This window comes from Arachis ipaensis, chromosome B7, assembly GCF_059453495.1.
Source record: "Arachis ipaensis isolate K30076 ecotype BB chromosome B7, ASM5945349v1, whole genome shotgun sequence".
NCBI classification, from domain to species: Eukaryota; Viridiplantae; Streptophyta; class Magnoliopsida; order Fabales; family Fabaceae; genus Arachis; species Arachis ipaensis.
In genome coordinates this window covers 139,753,182-139,768,767 of record NC_142442.1, presented here as the reverse complement: position 1 = coordinate 139,768,767, position 15,586 = coordinate 139,753,182, and the positions used below count along the sequence as shown (strand labels likewise).

At 36.1% G+C, this 15,586-nt stretch overlaps 3 protein-coding genes across 3 annotated transcripts; 2 read left to right on the top strand and 1 right to left on the bottom strand.

Moving 5' to 3' along the window:
• The first annotated feature begins 1,764 nt into the window (after positions 1-1,764).
• Positions 1,765-3,566, top strand: LOC107607905 (uncharacterized). Its single transcript, XM_016309800.1, has 2 exons — positions 1,765-2,717; positions 2,816-3,566. The coding sequence occupies exons 1-2, from the start codon at positions 1,765-1,767 to the stop codon at positions 3,564-3,566; spliced, it is 1,704 nt and encodes a 567-aa protein (XP_016165286.1).
• Positions 3,567-3,734: 168 nt separating this feature from the next.
• LOC148554335 (serine/threonine-protein phosphatase 7 long form homolog) lies at positions 3,735-5,381 on the bottom strand. Its single transcript, XM_088495114.1, has 5 exons — positions 5,313-5,381; positions 4,460-4,863; positions 4,264-4,377; positions 4,092-4,179; positions 3,735-4,007 (listed from the first exon to the last, which is right to left on the bottom strand). Exons 1-5 carry the CDS (start codon positions 5,379-5,381, stop codon positions 3,735-3,737), a joined length of 948 nt encoding a protein of 315 aa, XP_088351240.1.
• Positions 5,382-7,357: 1,976 nt separating this feature from the next.
• LOC107607904 (putative ubiquitin-like-specific protease 2B) lies at positions 7,358-15,128 on the top strand. Its single transcript, XM_088492768.1, has 16 exons — positions 7,358-7,759; positions 8,553-8,866; positions 8,988-9,075; positions 9,185-9,231; positions 9,376-9,573; positions 9,697-9,775; positions 9,892-10,000; positions 10,249-10,311; positions 10,859-10,990; positions 11,300-11,500; positions 11,591-11,646; positions 11,741-11,834; positions 12,269-12,362; positions 12,820-12,939; positions 13,283-13,681; positions 13,937-15,128. Exons 1-16 carry the CDS (start codon positions 7,630-7,632, stop codon positions 14,912-14,914), a joined length of 3,102 nt encoding a protein of 1,033 aa, XP_088348894.1. The 5' UTR covers positions 7,358-7,629; the 3' UTR covers positions 14,915-15,128.
• The last annotated feature ends 458 nt before the right edge of the window (positions 15,129-15,586 follow it).

Here is a 15,586-nt window from a genome sequence, read left to right as displayed (position 1 = left end):
CAAAATCCTTTACCCTTTTCAGTATCTAACTAAAATTCAAACCCAATCAAAACCACATAACTATAATGCCACTTATACTTATAAATGTAAAAACTACATCTTTATCCTACAAGATATCTTAATTCATCAGTAAAAATAAAGATAGAAGCTTTCAATTTAACTTCAATTTTACAAAAATTCTAACTCACCAAACACAGACAACTCTTTGTTTACCCTAAACCACACTTTATAACTTTCATTCATAATTACCATGCATAACCAAAAAACAAGTAAAAAATAAGTTTATAGCAATTGTTTCACATACTATCCAACTAAGGCACAGAAACAGCTAAAGCAAGACGAAGCATACCTTACCGTTTCAAAAAAATTTTCAAAATGCAATCAATATTTCCTCACAAAAAAATGCATCACATGCACGTCCTCAATGTAACACTGTTTTGGAGGAAAATGAGAAATATTTTTCAGGATTAGGGCCAAACGTAAATGACAAGGAAAAGAAAGGAATTTCATGGAATCACAACGCTTATGGAACGACAACATTTTGTCAAAGGTTGATGGAACGATTTGTCCCTATTAAGACAGAAACTCACGTGTACACGTTATTTAACATGTCAGCATGTGATTTGTTATTAACTGATTACAGGAATTAGATTGAACAAATAAATAAATAATTGAAAGATCGATTTGTATTTTTATAATTGATAAAAAACACATTATCCATCAGATAAATGATTAAAAACAAAAAAAAAACACTAAATACATATATTTTTTATTTATTTGTGTTTTACCATATTTTTTAAAATTTGTATGTCTCAACAATCAAATAATAAATTTATGCCATTGTATCCATGTCTATAATAAACATAGACATAAAACAGAAGCTATCTTATAAATAGCATAATAATCTTGTTAAGTGTGCATTAATTAATTATAACTTATAGAAACTTCTCTTTTTATTATTTATTTTTATTTTATTAAATACTTACGTATCTTTATAAAAAATAATTAGTTTTTATTTGTCTTTTATTATTTTTTAATGATAAGAGATATTCAAACCTTTTTTCATATTGACCCCTTAATAGAGAAAAAAAAGTTGATAAATAGAAAATTTAAAGTTGAGTGTTCTCATTTGAAGGTATTAGTTCACATTCTATTTATTACATCTGCAGCGATAATATTTATTAATTATAATATATAGGTATAATATTAATTATTTAATTTCATATTTATTTGGATGATCTTAAACTTTTAAAATGTTTTAAGAGATATTAATTCTGAAAAAAAATTACCACATTTTTTGTCTGGAAATGTAGAAAGAATAATTTAGTACTAAATTTAATGATGAAGAATATTCTTTTTACAAAAAAAAAAGGTTTAGAGCGATTTCAATTTTCATTCTAAGGGCAATCTACCTAATTAAATAAAATGAGTGAATTCTTTACCTATATACACAAAACAGAAACTTATTACGTGCATGTGCAATTTTATCTTTATGTAAACCGTGGGAGCCTACCACGGTTTCAAAGTAATACATAAACCGTTGCTAGTAGGCACGGTTTACTTGTGAATGGAATTTGACATAAACCGTGGCAAGCTACCACGGTTTATTAAAGTTGGCAAAAGCACATAAAACATGGTAAGCAGCAACGGTTTATGAAGAAGTTTGAGTGGGCATAAACCTTTGTTAGCTGCCACGGTTTATGAGGAGGAAAAATCTATATATATGTGAGTCAGATTCAAGCTGGTGAAGAGTTTATTGTCACAATGGCAAGTGAGGAAGAGAGTACTCTTGTCTTAGTGCATTGCTCTGGGAAAATCCAAAGAAGTAAAAAATATGGTGTGAAGTTCACTGATAGAGAACCATTGAGTATTTTCAACAGTTCATCAAGCACTTTGTCAGAGTTGAAGAACAGCATCTTGCAGAAGCTTGGGGTATTTGGTAGCAAGTGGGTGAAAAAGCTATTCTACAAGATTTCCATCACAGTTGTCTTGACCGGTGTTAAGTATGATACCTTTGTGCTAGCGGCTGATGAAGATATTAGGGTTTTGTTTCATTGTGTTAGGAGTTTTCCGGAGGTCAGAATACACGAGTTGTTCGCGAAGCTGGAGGTTGGTGTCGATAGTTCTGGGGCATTAGCTCCAGTTCATAGCTTGACTGCCGCGGGAGGTGCGTCTAGTTCGATGCCTGTGGTAAGACCACCTGTTCCGCTGGTCGGATCCCCCTCATTCACGGCTGATTTAGATCGAACGGAGGTTGGTAGTTCTGTACTTGTGGAGAATCCAGGGGCCTCTGGGCAGGCATATGTGGTGGGCACCGGTGGTGGCTTGATCCATGATGCGCAAGGCTTTGGAGAACCTGATCGAGTAGAGAATGCAATGTGTGACGATGACTCTGACCAGGAGCCTGTAGATATCGTTGGGGACAGTGATAATGACACAGGTGCCAATCCACATACAGAGCATGGGCATTCAAGTTCTGGCACTCAACAGTACCCTCCACACTTCTCCACTCTTAACTTGGAGGCTTTGGGTCAACAATCAGACGGTGGTCCTACAGTTGGGGGCTCTTCTACAGAATTTCAGATCGGGCAATTATTCCAGAATAAAGATAAGGCTGTTTTGAGTGTGAAGGACTATCCGTCGAGGTGTTCAGTACAGAGTCATCGAATCAGACCATATGAAGTATCATGGAAAATGCAAGGAGTTCGGGAAGGATTGTAGTTGGTTGATTCGCGTAGCGCTGCGTGCATGAAAGGACTTGGGAGGTTAGGAGGTACAACGGGCCACACACTTGCTTGGCAACCTCCATTTCTAGCGATCACCGTCAGCTGGATTACCACGTTATCTGTGCGAGGATTCTTCCCTTGGTTAAGGCAGATGCTGCGGTTACGGTAAAGGTCTTGCAACAAGCTACAGAAGCCGATTACGGTTTCAGGCCTAGTTACAGGAAGGTTTGGATGGCCAAACAGAAGGCAGTGGTACAAATCTATGGAGATTGGGAAGAGTCATACGCGGAGTTGCCACGTTGGATGCTAGGGGTACAGTCGATCATGCCTGGGACAGTTACTGTGTTGAAGACCTCTCATGTTCTACTTGGGGGTGAGGTCGATGAGTCAACCGTGTATTTTCATCGACTTTTCTGGACATTTTTACCCTGCATCGAGGCATTCCGGCATTGCAAGCCCCTAGTGAGTATTGACGGTACCCACTTGTATGGCAAGTACGGAGGCACGCTGCTGCTGGTGATAGCGCAGGATGGGAACTCGAACATCCTCCCGATAGCCTTCGCCCTTGTGAAGGGAGAAAATGCAGAGTCATGGGCATTCTTCTTGTCCAACCTACGATCGCATGTGACACTACAGGAGGGTCTCCTTGTTATCTCTACGTCGAGGAACACGATAATCCACCGCATCTCCATCACCAGCACCAGGGAGGTCCTCATCCAAACGGTCGTCGAGCCATCGCCACTCTCGATCTGTGGTACGTGTGCCTATACGCCGACGTCGATCGACTCGCCTGTTATCTGGTCTGTCGTAAACCTGCACCCTGGGAGGTGCCTGCGATGACCCTCTATGACGGGCTTCATCAGTCAACACAATCGACCTCGGATCCTGAAAGGCAACATCTGGGGATAGGAATCTGTGGGCCACACGGCACCACCACTCAAGGTACTCAGCTGATGGACCGGGGTCAGGGACTCAATCGACTGGTATGACTGAATAAAGCCGGTTCTCTCAATGCTGATGCCACTCCTGATAATATTTGGGGAACCATCGGTCCCCACCCCTGCCATCCTTGGCATGTAGCCAATCTATGTTCAGAGCCCCCTGAGGAAGATGCTGAACACCGCCAAACTGAGGTAGCATCCTATCCACCTGATGCCACTCAATCGTAGCAAAATATATCAGGCTGGTGATGCTGGTCCATAGCCTACGGTGCTCGTCAACTAGTATCTCCGGGTGAATAACAGAAGCAACCTCGGAAGAAGAATACGGCTCCCACACAAACTGTATCGAAAAAGTTACAGTTAGGTAAGACCATCAGATTTAACATAAACCAGTCCAAGTAAGAGCAATAACTACATGATTTACATCGTGGACACGCAATCGATCCAAAGTAAGGCGTGCAGACACCACTCTTTGATCCCCTGCATCGTTCCTCAGTAGATATTCAGCCCACCTACAATTTTCATTCAAATCATGTCATAATCATCAAGAACAAATGATGTTGACCAAGTTATGAACCGAAAATATTAAACCGTACCTGGATGCAAGCGAAAACCCGAATCCATCAAACCCACTAGGCCTCAAAGTGGGAAACCTCCATAAAATCCAAGACTGTAGAAGCTGTAGTGGCTCGGCCAAGTTAACAACGTTTCTGTTTGTCCCACGACAAAGACATCTATACAACGTATATACGCACGGTCTCCTCACTAGCATCTGTTGGGAGAACCCGGAACCTCTCATGGAACCATATGTAGCACACTGTCATCTGCTTGATTTTACTCTGCGGAGGTAACTCCCCAAAAAACTCTCGAAACCACACCCATGCCGGTCTTACGTGTTCCATCAGATTCTCAAACTCAGTCAGACACCCACTAACGGGCTCCCTATCGATCGGCAAACCCAGCTGATATGCCACATGTTGCAAAGTGATAGTGCACTTCCCAAATGGCATATGAAAGGTGTGGGTCTCGGGATGCCACCGCTCAATAAATGCACTAACTAGAGGCTCATCAACCCAGAACCAGTGACTGTTCAGCCTAGCCAAATGATACAAGCCGGCGGTCTCCAGATACGATATAATCCGGTCGTGTAAAGGCATATTCTGCTGTCTCCTAACGCCGCTAATAACCCTAGTAGGCTGCAAAATGTGGGTAACAAAATCCCTCAACATACGACCAATACTAATAACATCAAACATAGTGTAAAAAAAATTATTAGATACCGACTTTGGTTTTCTATTTCCTCTAATAAATAGTAATAACAACAACATTTATACAATAGGAATAACAACAATACCAACAAGAATAATTCTACTAACTATATCAATAATTATAATGCTAACACCTCCCAATTCTAGTACAAAATAAAAGTAATAATAATAACTACCATTATCATAATAGTAACAAATATAATAATACTAATAATGATACAACTACTACTGCTACTATGAAATCATAATAACAAATTAAAAATAAAAGTAATAAAATGATATTACTAATAATAATAATAATTATAATAATAATTATAATAATAGTAATATAAATAATAATAATAATAACAATATTAATAATAATAAAAATAACTAACCTCTTCGTCGATGAATCCAGCCACGTGAGCAACGCTGTTTAGTCGATACAAGCGAATTTCGTCCTCCATGGCTCCACCACCCAAATCTCACCAAAACCTTCCAAAGCTCTCCCTGAAACTCTCTCAACCCCCCTTGCTCTTTCACTTTTTGTTTCAGCACAAATGATCCGCCATGACCATCAACGGATTATGTATTTATACTACTTAGCATGTAAACCGTGGGAACCAATGGGGGTTTTCGTTCAAGGCCTCCTCTTTATAAACCGTGGGAAGCAACCACGGTATATGCCTTAGCTTTTTTCTTCATAATCCGTGGTAGGTAGCCAGGGATTATGCCCAAAGTTTTCCAACCATAAAACCTTGTAGCCTCCAACGGTTTACGTAAAAGGTGGAAACCGTGGTAGGCTCTCATGGTTTACATAAAGATGAAATTGCACATGCATGTAACAAGTTTCTGTTTTGTGTATATAGGTAAAGGATTCTCACATTTTATTTAATTAGGTAGATTGCCCTCATTCTAAATTATAAAGATCAAAATAATATTTATTTCTAATAAAAATCTCTAATAAAAATAAAATTATTGACAAAACTATTTTAGTGACTATAACTGACATGAGTAAAATAGGTAAAAAATTATCAACAATGACATGGATATTTATCGACATCCTAGTAAATTTGTTGGTAATCACGAATTTTTTTATCAATCATATCATAGGTTGCGTTTGTTTACAGAGACAGAACACTGGGACAGGGACACAAAGACACAAAATCATATTTAATAGAGGAGACATGGATAGAGATAATATGTACAGAGACACTGAATTAGTGTATTTTGTGTCCGTCCTGACAGGAAGGACACGAAAACACTAACAAGGGACACAACTTATTTTTCATTTTTTCTTTCATTATTCTTGTTAATTTTTATAATTATATTTTTTATTATTATATTTTTTATCTCAAATTTTTTGAATAAAAAAATGAAAATAAATTGAATTTTCATAATTTGTTCTAGTTTATCACCAAACAGAATACAAGAATACAAAATTTTGTGTCTCTATCTATTAGTGTCTTATCATATCCTATTCTCAGTGTCTTGTCATGTCATGTTCTCAGAAACAAACGCAGCCATAGATACTCCTAGCGAAAAGTTAGAGTTAATAGGTCAATGTGATTTATGCCAGTAATTTTTTTTCCGGGTTCTCATAAATGTTTTTTCTTTACTTTAATACTTAGAGATATTCAAATGAATTTAGTTAAGATATAATTTTAGGATATATGTTAAAGTATTAGATGAAAAAAATATGAAAAATATATAAAATTTAAAATTGTTAATCTTTTTGTTATGCATTTATATATTTTAAAAAAATAAGTTTCCATGCATAATAACCTTAATTAACATGTAAGACATAGGCAAACTAAACGCATTTAAAAAGTGTTTAGAAAAAATACTTATTAATTAGATATTTTTTGATACTTCTAATTAACAAATAGATTTTATTTCATCAATTTCCACTATCTCAATTAAGGGTTTAGTTAACATGTATTCTTAGAACATATAATAAATTTATTATTAATAAAAAATTTTAAATATTTTTATTTAATAAATACAAAATAAATACATTAAAAATTTAAATTTTTTTATATTTTTAATAAAATTTTTTTAATTTGTTGCATAAAATAGATAAACCTCTCAACTAATTAACTCAACTTTTTGTTCAGGCAAGTTAATATTGGTGTCTTAGTTGTTATCTTTTATTATATACAACACTCTCATCACATTATATTTTTTGGATGATTCTTAAGATACACTTATTATTATTATTATTGATTTATTGTGCTTCTTTCTCTTGTTGTTTATCCTTCCTTTTATTTTTTTCAACTGTTTTTCCTCTTATAATCTTTGAGGATTCATGAAAGAAGTTATGTACTTAGTCGATTTTATTTTTTTAATTGATACGAAATCTAAATAAAACAATGATTTTATTTAAAAATAATTAATATAAATTTATTATTGATACAACAACCTTAGCAGTTCTCTCACTTATGACTTACCACAACTTGTTTAGCTCGCAAGAAAGATACGACTCATGAGTTTCCAACAGAACAGAGGTTTAGGGACGCGTGGCATGATCTAATTAGCCAGCTCCACGGTATATAAAGGCTTTTTCTCGGGTCCTCAACCCCAAGGGTAGTAAAATCTCCCAAAGTCTCAGCTTCGTCCATTACCACTTCGCATCGATTTCGCGCCCCTGACTCACTGAGTCACCTTTCTCAGCTCGCTCCGAGTTCGAAATCGCCAAAACCTCTCTCGGAGACGATGAACAAGTCTCCGCGCACGGATCTACACGTATTTGATTTCAATGAGGAAGAAGAAGAACGACAACAACACAACGAGATCGCTAAATTCAGAAGCCCTATCCTCAATCCTCCACTCCTTTCTAACCACGGTAAGGGCAATTCCCCCCCCCCCCTTCTAAAACCCTAATTCCTTCTAAAGAAACAAACAATTTTCGATTCTGCGTGTGCCTATTTTGCGTTTTGGATGGGAAATTGTGCAATGCGTGTGGAGATTTGGTAGAATTTTCTGTGTTGTTTGAAATTGTGGCGCCACTTTGGTAGGAAAAATTTCTGGTACTTCAAATTCGTCCGTGCACTTTGAAATTCACGTTATCTTAGTAGATAGATAATGAAGAACGCGATATATTTATAGGAAAGCACTGAAATCTTATCATGGAAGGGGAGAGAAGAGAGAGTTGTTGATAGTATCCAAGACGATAGCAAACGTCTTAACTGCCAAATGAAGGATGCAGTTGTTGTTGTTGTTGTAAAATAAAAAACAAACCCTGTCATTACGGAACTAGAGAATTTGAATGAGGTCATCAAGTCCAAGATACATTGTCATCTATGGACTCACTATGATGCATTGGTGTGGCAAAGGTCCACGGCATGCCCATATGCATAGACCGATAGACATAGCCATCTCAGCAGGAGCATATAAGTATGGCTGCTTCCCTTTTTTGGGGGGCGAGTATACCTTGTGTGATGATGCAATTGACATTGAATTTGAAGTGTTTTCTTCTCATGTACTTTGCATCTTTCTTGTTTTACTATTTAAACATTTAAGTTCTAATGTGAATGCGGTGGCATGACATAAATGTGCTAGTTTTGCTATTGCTCATTGTTAAGCTGTTTGGAAATATAATGACTGTACATAGCTCACTACACTTCATATATTCACAGACACTCATGTAGACAAAGTCAATGCCGAGAACGATGTTGATATTACATGTGTCGATGTTGATGCACTTGGTGATAAATTCAACCCTGAAAAGAGTGGTTTAGATCTCCCTCTGGACACATTGGGATATAAGTTTGACAGAAAAGACTCGAATTCTGAGCTGGAACATGCTAAAAAATCAAATTTCACTAGTCACGAAAATCACTGTAATTTTAAAGTAGATATTTATAACCATGATGAACCAGAAGCAAAGGATACAAGTGGTGAGGAATCACCTCAGACAAGCCAGATGGATCCATCACGGTCACCATCCAGTGTAATGTAGCTTTTTTTTTTTTTATCCATAACATAACATTGTAGCCCGAGGAAAGGATTTTATAAAGAGATTTATATCCTTGTCGATTTTATCTTCTATCCTCTACTTTATAATTTTGCAGAATGAATCAGTTGATGTTAATTCAGAGGCTGATGAGTGCATGAATGAGAGTGTTCCTTCAAGTCCTGCCTCTGATATTGTAGAAAATGGTGTGCTTTTATAGTAATCCTGGATCCTTGAAACTCATTCACTCTTGCACTGTTGATTTGGAAATACTTTGTTGCCCTTTACTCATTAAACTTAGTTCCATGATTTCAGTTTCGTCGAATGGTTGTGAATTGAATGGCAGATACGGTTACAACATGGTAATTCATATTCAAGCTTCCATGGTTGCTTCAGTTGTAACTTGTAGTTATACTATAATTTTTGCTTATTTCGTTATAGTCGAGTGTTACTTTCTCAGTTGGTTTGTCTTATTTACTGTTTTTCTTTCTCCATGTAATTTTCAGGATGATGCAAATATGGAAGTTGTTCTTCATCCTGATTATGTCATATACCAGGATAATTACTATATGGGGCCAAAGTTAACATTTTCACATTATTGTATCAAGATTAATGTTTCAACTACATGTATAAAGCAAGGAGCCATTGAGCTTGAATGGCCAGTTGATGATCTCGTTGATATTAAGTGCAAGTCGTTCCAGAGTGTGAGTACTTTTGTTGCTCGTCTTTTTTTTTTGTTGTGTGTGTTCTGTTTGTCTTTTTTTTTTTTGGGGGGGGGGGGAGAGGTGGTTATGAACTCTTTATATCCTGATTTATACTTCTTTCAGAGTGCAACGATCGTTTTAAAGCTTCGTGTAATATCTTGTAAAGCAACTGAGTCAAATCAAGCAAACAACACCACTTCAGGTGAGTATATTTAATGTAATTTATCCATGTAGAGGTTTTCTTCTTTACCATGTGGCATACGTGACATATATGATATTTTCAATTAATATAAGTTGACTTTTAACTGCATGTGCTAGGCATTGAGGAATTGGAGATTGCGGTTGTTGATTCCAATTGGTCTCTGAGGCATAAACAGATCACATCTCTGAATATGAAATACTCAGATATTTGGAAAATTGTGCTTCAGTAAGTCATCAAATTAGTCTTTCTTGGTAATTTATATAATCGTAGTTGATTTGCAATTCATGAGTGGCTGCTGGACTCTGTTGCTTTTATTAATAATATTGTCTTTTTTTTTTGTTATTTTTATATTATATAAACTTATGATGTGAAGCTCCATTTCTCGTAAGAAAGCTTACTTATTGGTTCAGACTTTAGGCATGCCATTTTGTATCACTTGACGTAAGATAACATTCTTTTGATTATATTTTCAGTTGCAGTATGGACATAGAAGGCAATGAAAATTATTCAGAAGATCCGAGAAGCTACTTCCCTAAGTGAGTTAGAATTTTATTTTATCTTTTAAACAAGTATGCTTAGATTCATAGATACCATGGAATTACTGCACTTCATTTCTTTCTGATGTTTGTCTCTCGTGTGTTTGCATGATATATGCTGAATTTGAATGTTTTCCTTTGTGTTATGTTGTTTCTGTGCTGTTTAGTTTGCTGCCTAGATGTTTTGCTTAAGAGGTTGCAAATCCTTAATTGCTTGTTTGTTGGAAAGTTTTCCTTTGTATAGCATTTCATCTTTCCCATATATCTCAAAGTACAGAAAAGTGTTGGCCCATAGATTTTTAATTGGGAATGAAGTTTATGCAAATCTTCTTTAATCTATTGGTTCTTCGCAAGGTGTTCATTAAATTGGATGTAATATATCATAATATCTTCTGTTCTCTACTTTAATACATTGCATGTTCTTGTCCTCTGATTTTATTGTTGTATTTTCTTTAGAAGGTGCGAGTGTTTCTTTTGTTTTGGTGATGGGAAGGGAGTATTAAATACTGAGTTGTGGCTAATACTTAGGTTTTATTATCTGAAACAGTTTCGTGCAGCCTTTTGACGAAGTAATCTATCCAAAAGGGGATCCAGATGCTGTTTCTCTAAGTAAGAGAGATGTTGATCTCTTGCGGCCAGACACATTTGTTAATGACACAATTATTGATTTTTACATCCAGTAAGTTTGAATAATTTTTGCATTCTCTTGTCAAGTGTTTTTGTTCTTTGGTCGCAATCCAGTTTTATAGACCGGAACTTTATGAAATGGAATATGCAGGTTCCTTTGTATTATATAATTTTGTAATATGCATTCCTCAGTTGAATATAAATCATATATCTAGGCACATATGTGAAAGATGGGCACCTGCATGCAGAGAGAATACTAAAATGAGTAACTATTGCCCAATGTTAAAGCAGAGAATATTAAATAAGTGAATTGCGGTGCTTGATTGAATGTATTTCATTTTAAAAACCTTACTGTTGGCAGATATCTGAAGAGTCAAATACAAGATGAGGAGAAGTCAAGATATCATTTTTTTAACAGTTTTTTCTTTCGGAAGCTTGCTGATATGGATAAAAATCCTGCAAGTGCTTCTGATGGCAAAGCAGCATTTCTGCGTGTTCGCAAATGGACGAGAAAAGTAAAGTTATTTGAAAAAGATTACATCTTCATACCAGTAAACTTCAAGTAAGATTGTGTTGAAGTTTGCTTCTTTCTTTTTTGTCTCTCTATCTGTATTCAAGTGCTCATCCAAATGAAATTGTGTTGTGATGACAGTCTACACTGGAGTTTGATAGTCATATGTCATCCTGGTGAAGTGGTTAACTTTAATGGTGAGAAATATTGCACATGGATATGGATATTAATATTAATAGTTTATTGTGAATCTCTGTTTTATCAGATATTTATGTTGTATAACTATTCTAGATAAGGAGCGGGACAAGTCACTCAAAGTTCCCTGCATATTGCATATGGATTCTATAAAAGGAAGTCATAATGGTCTTAAAAACCTTGTGCAAAGGTATGACAGAGAGTATTAGAACTTCTCATTTGCATACACTTATTTCATTGATCATCTCCAATTTTATGCTGATGTTCATACATATTTCTTTGGGTGGGTTTTAGGAGTTAGACTGTTCTTGGCCTTTATATTTAGTTTGAACACTGAAAATGCAAATATCATAATAGTTTTATGTATGAGTAACAATGTTATACAAGAAAACCAACATTACTATGCTTAGCGATGCTGCAGAGAGCATGCAATAGCAATTTCTATTTCATTACTAGTTTTCTGTTAGTATTTATTGTTTTCTTATGTTGATTTCTATGTTGATGTCTGTGGTATTATCAATGTTTACTTGTACTAGTATCTTGTCTCTTATATTTATCTGTATTCTCATCTTAAAAGTTGAACTCAGATTTAAATTTTGATCCCTTCTGGTCTGATATTGATAGTTACTTGTGGGAAGAATGGAAAGAGAGGCATGCAGCTACATTGGAAGAAGACCTTGAATCAAGATTCCTTAACATGCGTTTTCTTTCTCTTGCGGTATTACTTACAAATATTTTTATTTTATTCGTCCTTTTTAGGATTTCTTGGTGTTGAATAAAGCAAATCTTGGTTTTATTTTTATCAACTGCAATTGTGCTCCCTTACATGATTATTTAAGTTGATGAACATGAATATTTTGTACTCACTGTTATAAGTGAGACTTTTTTTTTTTTTTTTTTTGAAAAGAGTTATTTGTTTTAATCCATTATGTGCTAGGATCCTATGGCAAACTACTGATGATGCATGCATTTGATATGAAAAATCCCTTCTTTTGAGATTTAATTTTCAAAAACTAGGAAATGCATATGCTGTGCTTTAATCATTTGGAAATTTCCTTAATTGTCCATGGTTATATTTTTTGAGCTATTGGGGAACTATCTTTTTCCCTTTATTTTCCCAATTCTTAAGGTTCTTTTTACTAATGTCTAGTGGATTAATGTTTGTTTCATGACAGTTGCCACAGCAAGAAAACTCATATGATTGTGGTCTGTTTCTGCTGCACTATCTAGAGCTTTTCCTTTCTGAAGCTCCTTCTAATTTCAATCCATTCAAACTAACGAAGTTCTCCAACTTTGTAAGTGGTGTATTTTACTTAGTTTTGACTATTCCCAGTATGTTTAGCAAAAGTTGCAGGAAATGAGTTTTTGGTGTGTGTGTGGCTAGTTATTAACAGGTATTAACTTGATTAACCAATTGGATTGTTAATTGTTTTTCAGTTAGAAAAAGTTTTACTCTTTTGTTTGTTGGAATTTTCTCAATTTCTTGTATCTTCATAGTAGGCTATCTAAGTACTCTTACTGTATCTGTTGTTCCTTTCCTATAGTACATGTATCTGTTTTTTATCATTACAATTGTAAAAAGCAACTTATTGAATGATATGGATTTTTACCCAATCTAACTAGCTTTTATTTTCCCAGCTAAATGTGGACTGGTTTCTTCCTGCTGAGGCTTACCTCAAGCGAACACTTATCCAGAGGTTGATATTTGAACTTGTGGAAAACCGTGGCTCACATGAAATCTCTTCTTCAGACTGTAGTGATGATGACAACATATACATTGAAAATAACGAGAATAGAAGTGTTCAACACCCAGAAATCAATAGAGAGTCAGCAAATTCCCATGCTGGTCAGGGAATTGAAATCACTTTACTGCCAGCATCATCATCTTTGGATCCTCAGTCTTTAAATAACTCAGGCTTGGTTCTTAAGGATCTTTTTGAGCCAGGGACTTCAGCAGGAACATTAGTGGGACAATGCCAATCTTTTGGCCAGCGGTCTTCTGATTATCGATTCAATGGTTCTATATTTTCAATGGAGGTATCTACTCAACTTTGTCTGCATGTGCATTTGTAGTCTTGAAATTGATTATGTTCCACCCTATGGTCATATAGGGGGTCTGTTACGTATCTTATGGGATGGGACTTTTCCCCTGGTGGGGTACACTTCTTAATATTACCATTGAATGATGTGTAAAATATCTAAATTAGCAATTAGGTCTAATATCTTATTTTTCTACATTGTTGTCGTAATATTGATCCTGTTCCTCCTGCTTCGTCTTTGTATTTAAAATAGGAGGATGCAGATCTTGGCGAACAATATATGTATTTGCCTTCAGATCCCAACTTCCAGCAAGCAGCGGCAGTTACTCCTCAAGCTTGTTCCTTGCCATATTTACCTAGGGATTATGGAGATGACACTTGTCATAGATCAGTTACCTCTTTGCATACCGAGCATAACATGGCCGAGTCTTCTTTAGATGGATCAAGTGGTGGCTCTGATGATTCTGAAGATGACATAGGGATTGTTGAAAATTGCCCTATTGGAAATGAAGCTGACCTTGGTCAAATAAATCGTCATCCACCAATGAAAAACCCGGAATATTTAACAGATGTTCCTGTCTCTGGTGATAACAATTTGCCAATTGCCTCTCTCACCGGAATTGTTCAAGACTTGAATACGAATTGTCATGGTAACCAGATGGGAGATCTCAAGGTCACTTGTGATGATGGTCAGATGATTGATGAAAAGGTCACTTGCAACAATGGCCAGATGAATAATGACATGGTCACCTGTGACAATCATACGGTTGGTGACAATGTCACATGTGAGAATGTTAAGATGGTTGATGACTTTGTTGCTTGTGAGGACGGTCCTATGGTTAATCACAAGTTCACTAGTGAGGATGGTGATGTGGTTGACGACAAGGTCACGTGTGATGATCAGATGGTTGAGGACAAGGTCACTGGTGAAGATGGTCAGATGGCTGATGACAAGGTCGCTAGTGAGGATGGTCATGCAGTTGACTACAAAGCTACTTGTGGTGATGGTCAGATGGCTGATGACAAGGTCACTTGTGGTGATCAGACCGGTGATGACAAGGTCATCTATGACAACGGTAAGATAGTTGATGACAAGGCCACTTGTGATAATGATGGTCAAATGATTGATGGCACGGCACTTGATATTTGTGAGGAACAAGCTGCAAAGAGAAGGCGGCTTATGCCACAGCAATGTAGAAGTGAGGAAGTTGCGACAGATTCTGATTTGTAGATATGGATGGATGGGTATTTCTTCTTTGCTACGTTTCTGAATTAGTTATAGGTCTTAGTTTGCCAACATGTGAATAGTCTTCTTGCCTAGTGGCGATTACTCTATTGACTTTGTTCTCGCCGTTGTTGTTTCTGCAACTTAGGTGTAGAGATATCTGCGGCTTTAGGCACAATTAAATCTTACAAAGATAGAAAATTGTTCGCTTGATAGAAAACTGTTCCAAGAACTTCCCATTTCTTCTCCGAAAAATTTGGAGTAATTGCTTCCCGTAAATTGCTTCACCTTAACATAGTTTGGCATCAGGGTAAATGGAGGTGAAAAATAATCATGAATATAAATATTAGCCATCAAGCTTCAGAATACAAATAGTTGTTTTCATATGTCGCTACTAGAAATTAAAATCCCATTGGGAATAGAATATTCGACCTTAATTGCGTAAACTTCGATTGTCACATCGACACTACACACACCAATATACACATCTACACTGCAAGTGGTTTTTTTTCCCGAGTAGTGCGAGTCTCTTGAACCAGACCTGGTTCTTCAAATGAGCAAGAATGTGCCATCCCATATAAGAATATGTTTTTTTTGTTAGCGACCATTATCTATTCATCAGCCTACTAAAATCTAATAACTAAGATTTCCTCAGCTGTTTCTTGAAGCAATTTTTGG

Bases quoted from the DNA above. Each gene is read 5' to 3' on its own strand.
- LOC107607905 (XM_016309800.1), top strand. From the start codon at position 1,765: ATGGCAAGTGAGGAAGAGAGTACTCTTGTCTTAGTGCATTGCTCTGGG. The intron at 2,718-2,815 runs GTAGTTGGTTGA...CTCCATTTCTAG, and splicing joins CAAGGAGTTCGGGAAGGATT to CGATCACCGTCAGCTGGATT.
- LOC148554335 (XM_088495114.1), bottom strand. From the start codon at position 5,381: ATGGAGGACGAAATTCGCTTGTATCGACTAAACAGCGTTGCTCACGTG. The intron at 4,180-4,263 runs GTACGGTTTAAT...TGAAAATTGTAG, and splicing joins GGGTTTTCGCTTGCATCCAG to GTGGGCTGAATATCTACTGA. The intron at 4,008-4,091 runs GTAAATCATGTA...TTTTCGATACAG, and splicing joins ATCGATTGCGTGTCCACGAT to TTTGTGTGGGAGCCGTATTC.
- LOC107607904 (XM_088492768.1), top strand. From the start codon at position 7,630: ATGAACAAGTCTCCGCGCACGGATCTACACGTATTTGATTTCAATGAG. The intron at 9,776-9,891 runs GTGAGTATATTT...TGCATGTGCTAG, and splicing joins AGCAAACAACACCACTTCAG to GCATTGAGGAATTGGAGATT. The intron at 11,647-11,740 runs GTGAGAAATATT...TAACTATTCTAG, and splicing joins TGAAGTGGTTAACTTTAATG to ATAAGGAGCGGGACAAGTCA.